The following is a 7,985-nucleotide window of genomic DNA, read 5'->3' as shown; positions in this document are numbered from 1 at the left end:
CAGGGGAAGTTTCATGGCAGGGGAGTAAATGGCAAACTCATCCCTAAGTGCTTTTACCATGGACTAAGCTCCCCCTTGCTTTTTTCCGGGATTCCGGTCTTTTGGGTATTTCTAAACCACCCCAAATGATTTGTGATTTTTCGTCCAAGACCAAGGTTCCAAGGAACAACACTAGGAAGAATCTATGTAAATTTTGCGAAAAGGAGAAGAAGCCTGTGGGCCCCGCCCCGCCCCCTTGCTCCATGAAGAAATTCCAAGTCTCGGAGAGCCCTCTGCTGGCTTTTCTCGGTTCCTTCTCTTCCTCCTCTGCCAACCTCCTTAATCCTCCCCTCCTCCCAGCGCTTTAAAGACACTCACTGCGCAGGCGCACACATCTCACGCTTCTTTCTCTTTTTCTCCCTTCCCTTTAAAAAATTTGGGGGGGGGGGGGGAATGGGGCTCACGTTCAACGTGCTGACGAAGGCGCAAGCGCATGCGCAGGACCCGTCTCCGTCTGTCAGAGCGCCCGGGTAGCCATTGTTACCGCTTCTGACTTCGGTATTTGTTGGAGCGGATGCCCGGCTCCTTGTCGGGGGGCCGTCCTCCCTCACCCCCAGCGAGGTCCCCGCTACCCCGCTCGGCCTCCATAGACAGAGGTGGGGGAGGCCCCGAGCTGGGGCTCCAGTCCATTCCACCATGAGCAAACGGAAGGCGCCGCAGGAGACTCTCAACATGGGCATCACCGACTTCCTGACGGGTCAGCGGACGCGGCGTCCGATCCTGCCCCCCCTTCCCTCCCCCCCAGGGGCCCCCGCAGAGGCCACGCAGACCCCGATAGCTTTTCCCGAAAAGCCATTTGCTTTGTCATCGTCATTAACATGATGTTAATTAACCTCGTTTTGGTTGGGGGGGCCTGGGCATGGAGGGGGCCTTGAGCACTGCTGGGGGGGGGGGGTGCTCACTCTCGAGGAGGGCAGGGCAAGGTGCTCCACCTGCCCCTACCGGATCCCAGGTGGCTCACCTGTCAGGCAGGGGTGCTGATACTGACGCTGCTGACCTCAGCAGAATCGCTGTGAAAAAAGTGCCTTGTTGACTGGTAAAGTGCTTTTAGAAACTCGGGTTTGCAGTCAGGAGACCTGAGTTCAAGTCCTGGTTCAGGCAGGGTTCCTGTGCAACCCATGGGCAAGTAGTTATAATAATAATAGCATTTATATGGCTGTTTAAGATTTTTAATGTATTTACAAACATTATCTAATTTTATTCTCACAGCAAGCCTGGGAAGTAGGAGCTATTTGTTGTCCCTATGTTAAGGCTGGAGAAAATGAAGCAGAGGTTTAGTGACTTGACCAGGGTCACAGCTAGTAAGTGTCAGAGACTGGATTTGAACCCGGATATTCCTGTCTTCAGGTCCAGCACTCTGTCATCGAGCTGTTTACCTTACTAAGCCTCAGCTTCCTTAATCTGTATAACATTGAAATGATACGTGGCTGTCTCAGTGTGGTAGGGTAAGTGCTTTGCAAACATAAAAGCGGTATAGAAATGCTATTTATTATTTGCTGTTCAAGGGTTATTTGACTGGTGCCCTCCTTACCAAGGCCATCTCTTCTTGGCCTGGTTCTGCCCTGCCACAAACAACAGTGGACATGAGTCAGTTAGTACAGTAGAGGTATTTTTGCCCAGTCTCATTGCAGGAAGCCCAGTTTGCACAAATGTGCCTATTAGACATTCTAGCTCACCATATACTTCTTGTTGCTTTTCCAGAACTCGCAAATTATGAGAGGAATGTGAACCGAGCAATCCATAAGTACAATGCTTACAGGTAGGAGGATACTGTGTTTTCTGGTTACACTTGGTCTCACAGAATGCACTAGAACAATTTTGTTCTTTAAATTAATAGTAATTTAAATGAGCAGAGTTGAATGTTATTGGATTGTCTTCAAGGAAACTGAGTCTGTTGTGGTCAAATTATTCCTGTTTGACTATTCCTGGATAAAGCTTGACAAGATCCTTTTTGGGTTAGCTATCAGCATGTTTTTTTGTCTGTAATTCATTGCAGGAGATGTGATCTTGGATAGTAAAGATGTTAATAGTGATAAAAACAAGATCAAAAACGTCTAGTTCTAAAATTCTTTTAGTCTGCTTTGAGTCTTTGCAGTTTTCACTGACTTGTCCAGTACTATGGCAGCTGTGAGAAATTCACTTTTATGAAAATATGACCAGTCATGTCAAATGATGAGGTTCTGTCAGACTCATTCTCCTTTACTATTGGAGTACTTTACAAGTGCTTACTCGGTTTGAATGCCTATGTGCCCAGCACAGTTGTAGTCAGCCAGTTCTAACACAGTCAGTGTGATGATATTGAAGGATATAACACAGGACCCAGAAGTGACATCAGACTGTTTTCAGATGATGTGGGAAATTCAGAATTATGTAAAAATCACTTAAACTTTTCAAAAATTACTCCTAGAGTTTCTTGTTCAGCCATTTCAGTCACATCCAACTCTTTGTGACCTCATTTGGGGTTTTCTTGGCAAAGATACTGAAGTGGTTTGCTATTTCCTTCGCCAGTTCATTTTACAGATGAGGAAACTGAGGCAGACAGGGTTAAGTGACTTGCTCAGGGTCATACAGTTAGTGTCTGAGGCCCATTTGAACTCATGAAGATGAGTCTTCTGGCTCTAGGCCCAGCACTCTCCACTCTGCTACCTAACTTATTTATGCTTTAATTTAACATCTGAGGGTAGTGTGGATATTACAGGTCAAAACAGTATTATATACTGCAACCTCTATCACCAAAATTATGTATATAGGCAAAACTTCATTAGCAATACATAATGAAAAAATGTCAGTGAAATTCTGCACATTATTGGTGATATCCTGTTAGAAAAGTTAAAGTACAAATCAAAAAGTCTAGTTTTTTTGTGGGGGAGGGGTTTGGAATGGCAGAATAACAGAATAAGACTATTAAAAGCACTGAGAGAAACTGTTGACAGAGCATATAGTTTTTGAGCAATTTTGTCATCTTCACTTACAATGCAGAGTTACTATTAAATGACAAGATTAGATTGCCAGCAGTGAGATTCTAGAGTGTCCCAGTCTGCTACCCAGTATGTTCATGAACTGAATGAGTATAGAACAGTTCTCAAATACTGGAGTATAAGGACCCCTTTTTATTATCAAATTTCACAGAACTCCATGATAGTAGTTGTACTACTGGTATATCTATTGACTGAGAAAATACATAATAACAAAACACTGCTATAAAGTCATTAATACTTTTAAATGAGTTTGTATTTTATTAATCACAATAGTGTCTAAATATAATTGGAAATTTGAAATCTCTACTCTTAAGACTTATTAATGTTCAATTTGCAAAAGATATGTTTACTTATTTATGGTGTCTTGAACTTCTTGCAATAATTCCAAAGTCTTCCAGTGTCCATGACCTACACAAATTAGGAACTACAATTATACAGCTGAAATTACCTGATCATCTAGTGAAGAATAGTTTTTACATTTTAAATAAAACTTTATTTTAAAATGTGAAAACTATTCTCAGTTTGGGCCCCATAGTTTGCTGATCCAAGTATAGAGGGTGGGTGTCAGCAAGGAACCACAAGTGACTACTTTGAGATAAACTAAAATGAGGCAAACAAGTAAGGCAAAGTGAAGAAACGTCATAAGAATGTTTTGAAACACAAGTTCAAAATAAATGGCAAGTAGTTGTTAAAATATTGAGGAAGCGATCAGTTGATAGATTAGCTTGCCATGGAGTAGTCAAAATGTGGGGAATAAATTTCAGTTGAAAAGGTGGATCTGTAAAGAAAGTCCTCTAGATTGGCTGTTTCACAAACAATTCATTAAATACACATTAAGTACTTATAATTTGCATTGTATCATGCTAAGACCTAGGAGAGAAAAAAAAGGTAAATATAGCATCTTTCCTGGCCCTTAAAAGCTTACCATCTAGTTAGGGTAGATATAATACAAACTTGACATAGTGAATCTTTGATCTTGCTGCTGTATGGATACTCCCATCAACAGTGCAGATAGCAGTATTTGTGCAGACAGCAAGTACCTTAATTCTTGTCCATGTTCTGCAAGTCCTCCACAGAGGGACAACCCAGTGTGCTTTCTGTAGATCTCTTGACATTGCATAGATTTCACTGGAGTCCATGGATTAGTTAGCACCCTCCAAATTGTGTACCTTGAACATAGATTTCCCGTGTATATACAGTATAGACTATGGGCAGATAAAATGCTATAAGAGTAGATAAGAGACTACTTCCATCTTAGGTTAGGGTTAGGGACTGAGGGAAGGCTTCTTGGAGGAGGTGACAACTGATCTGGCCCTAGAAAGATGAGTAGGTTATCAACAGAAGGGATAGGCCAGGTATAGTAAACAATGCATACAAAGACTCCAGGGTAGGAAAACTTGGGTTTGGGTTTTTTTTTTTAGATGACTGTAAGTTTGGCTGGAATATTATATTTGTAATGAGGAAGAGTGTGGGGTAAGGCTTAAATGGTAGTTTGGTGCCAGATAGTTGAAGACTAGTAATACCAGGGTAAGAATTGATTTAAAATAGGTAGGATCATTGATTTAATACTGAGAAGCATCTTAGAAAAGCCAGCAGTAAAGCCATTAGAGTTTTTGAGCAGTGACATAATGTGATCTGATCTGTGTGTTAGGAAGATTACACTGACAACTGTATATAAGATTGGAGTGGGGAGAGAGGCTAGTGAGGTAACCAATTGCTTTAGCCTAAACAAAAATATGATAAGAGCCTGAACGGGTGGCTGTAAGAACGAGAAAGATAGGAAAGACATAATGTGAAGTTAATACCTTATGACAGTCTTGGCCTATGCATGGTGAAAAAAGACCGCTGCTGACAAAAAAACTTGAAAAATCCTTGTGCCCGAAAGTTGAGGAATAGTTAAACAAATTTTGGTCTGTGAAAGTAATGGAATTTTAGTGTACTATAAGAAATGACAAAGAATTAATGGCTAGAGAGCTGTCTTTAGAGTAAGAAAACCTGGGTTCAGAAGTACTGCCTCTGGCATATACTATGAGACCTTGCAAGTCATTTAATCTCCCAAGGATGAGGCAGTCGACTAAGTTTTTTTTTTTCCAAATAGTTGCTCATTTGTATTGTTGGAGGGAGTTTCCTCATGGGAATCCCTGCACCAATGAAATTACAGGTCCAGGCCAAAAAAAAGGAAATAACAAATACAAAGAAATGAAGGAGCAACTTATATGAGCAACATAATGGAAAAAGTTAAATCAGAACAACATGTAGATTGTCTACAATTAGGTTAAAAAAAGAGACAAAACTATACATAGAGCCTAAAAGCAAACAGAAAAGTAAACCAAACTTTTGCACTCTTATTAAAATTAATATATGTGCTTTTTAAAAAAATTGAGTGACCTTTTTGTTTTTATTTTTGTTTGTGAATGTTTTCATTAATAGTACCTAAGCTTAGAATACATTTTTCAAAGCACTGCTTTGTTATGTTATGTTAGTCTTTATAACCAAATTCCTTGAGTAAGGCTCTAACAGTGTCATCTCCAAACACGAAGGTGGACACAGTACTTACACAGATAGACAGCAGTAGAGGTTCAATAAATGACTTGGAGCATCACATATGAGAGTCATAAAAATTTTGTTTTGAGGAAGAAATGATAGTATTTTGGTAGAAATTGAGGGGTGACTGAGTATATCTTAAAGGTTCCCTAATAGAAAAGCTTAAAATCTGACTTGGTTGGTTTTGGTTTGTTTTAAAGAAAAGCAGCCTCTGTGATAGCCAAGTACCCAAGCAAAATAAAGAGTGGAGCAGAAGCAAAGAAACTGGTAAGACTTATAACCAATTAAAATAAAGAAGTATCCTAATTTGCATCATACATCATATCCAGATATTAAACTAAAGACTATCCCTTTTCTTGGAATGATTCTAATATATCGTTCAGCCTGTTGAAACAGCTAAAACTCAAAAGATTAATTTTAACGGTCTTTTTTTTTTTTTAATAAAAGTGCTAACATGTTTTCCAAAAATCTCCTGTGGAATACATAGTAGTATAGTACAGGGGTTAGCCACCCAGCAGACATCTGTTTTTATATGGCCCAATAGCTAAGAATGGTTTGAACATTTTAAACTACTGTAATTTTTTTAATGTAAAAAATATTTTTAGCTCTTGAATCATACAGGAATGTGGTCCCCTAGCATAGTGCATAGACTACTAGACATCAAGTCAAAAAGACTGTTTCAAATCCTGTTTCTGACATTTACCAGTTACCAACATAAGGAACTTCACTTCCTTAGTCTTTGTCCTCATCTTGAAAATGAAAATAATAATATTCATAGTACCTCTATTGCATAGTTGTTATGAGACTCAAATGAGATAATGTAATGTAAAGCATTTTTCAAACCTTAAAGTGTCATGTAAATGTCAGCTAAACTTATAACTTACTGCTCCCACCACTTCCATGTACCTGTTGATCCACAATCTAAATATCAAATCTCAACTATGAACCAGTTTCCATTTTCATTTTTGTTTTGAGAATCCATGACCTCTTTGCTATTATGTGATAAGTATATTTAGCAACACCTGCATGTTTAGAAAAATTTAGATTTTTTTAAAGTATGACTAATTTTCCTTCATAGCTTTTAATGTTAGAATGGAAAATATTTTGTCCTTCCTTGAACATTGCTCTATTTATTTAATTAATGTTTTATTCATGCTTCTTTTTTCATTACTCCCCAATGACCTCCTCCCTCCATAGAATACTTCCACTTCGAATAGTAGAATTAAGCAAAGCAAACCACTTTATTTTCTCTTTAGTGAAGAATTAAAGCTGCTAAAAATGCATTGTCCGCAATGTTCTTTTCCCTCGTTAGAAGAGGCAGCATAATGCAGTAAAAAGAATACAGAATTTGGTATCAGAGGACCTCAGAAACCTTTCCTACTTTCCTTTTCTACTTTTTATCTTGGAAAAGGTCCCTTGGCCTCTGTAGGTCTGTTTCCTCATGAGGGGTTTGGACTAGGTGGCCTCTAAGGTCCCTTCCAGCTCTAATTCATCCTTTGAATATATTGGCATGCCCAACAAAGTATATCTCATTTTGCATCTCTAGTCTACCACCTCTCTGCCAAGAAGAAGGATGTATGTTTCATCATCTAGTCTTCTGATGTCAAAGAATTCTGATGTCCTTCAGTGTATTAGTTCACTCTACATCAGTTCCTACAAATCTTCCCCAGTGTCTCTGAATTCTTCATATGTCTTTTCGTAAAGCACAGTGATACTATGTTTAATTTTTATAACACAATTGTTTAGCTGTTTCCCACTTTGTTTCCAGTAATTTGATACTCTGTCAAAAATACTATGTATCCATGGAGCTTTTTTCTCTGTCTCTGACCTTCTTGTGGCTTAATTCCCATAGTGACATCACTGGGTCAGAGGGTGTATACATTTTAGTTCCAAATTGTTTCCAGAGTCGTAGACCAATTCACAGCTCCAGAACTGCATTGGTATGCTTGTTTTCTTAAAGCCCTTTCAAAATTCACCATTTTCATCTTTTATACCTTTGCCAATGGAATAACTGAGAGGCAGAACCTCAAAACTTGGAACATTTGCCTTCCTTCTTTTGCTCTTAGTGATTTGGGGGCATTTTTCATGTGTTGACACTACATTTCTTATGAAAATTTACTGTTCATGTCTTTCTACTTATTCTCTGTGGAAAGATTCTTGTCAGACATGAGTTTTAGTTTTAAGAGGGGAAAAGTCTGTATCCAGATACAGAAAATCAAAGGCCTTGAACTTTACTTTCAGCCTTTATTTTTTTTTTTTACAGTAATGGACTTACTTCCAATGAGCTTGAAAAATTGATTTAATATTTAATTCAGGAAATCTATTTATTCTCAGTTATCATGTGTTTTAGTGCATATTTAAATATTCTACCCCATAGAGGTGATTTTTTAACTGGAGCAGAGTTTCACTTATCCCTTATTTCTT

General features: G+C 38.7%; 1 protein-coding gene across 2 annotated transcripts in view; it reads left to right on the top strand.

Annotated features, from left to right (window-relative positions):
- Positions 1-453: 453 nt before the first annotated feature.
- The window catches only part of POLB (DNA polymerase beta), a 35,753-nt gene continuing 28,221 nt past the window's right edge, over positions 454-7,985 (top strand). For both annotated transcript variants that reach the window (XR_011166018.1, XM_069075820.1), the window contains exons 1-3: positions 454-736; positions 1,741-1,798; positions 5,762-5,828. Coding sequence is in view for 1 of the 2 variants with exons in the window: in XM_069075820.1 (XP_068931921.1) it covers positions 676-736; positions 1,741-1,798; positions 5,762-5,828 (186 nt within the window). In the remaining variant the exon portion in view is untranslated. The remainder of the gene's footprint in view (positions 737-1,740; positions 1,799-5,761; positions 5,829-7,985) is intronic.

This window comes from Petaurus breviceps, unplaced genomic scaffold (genome assembly GCF_028583685.1).
Source record: "Petaurus breviceps papuanus isolate PSGF00001 unplaced genomic scaffold, PetGlider_PUasm1.0 90919, whole genome shotgun sequence".
Taxonomy (NCBI): Eukaryota; Metazoa; Chordata; class Mammalia; order Diprotodontia; family Petauridae; genus Petaurus; species Petaurus breviceps.
This window is presented reverse-complemented; position numbering and strand designations above follow the sequence as displayed.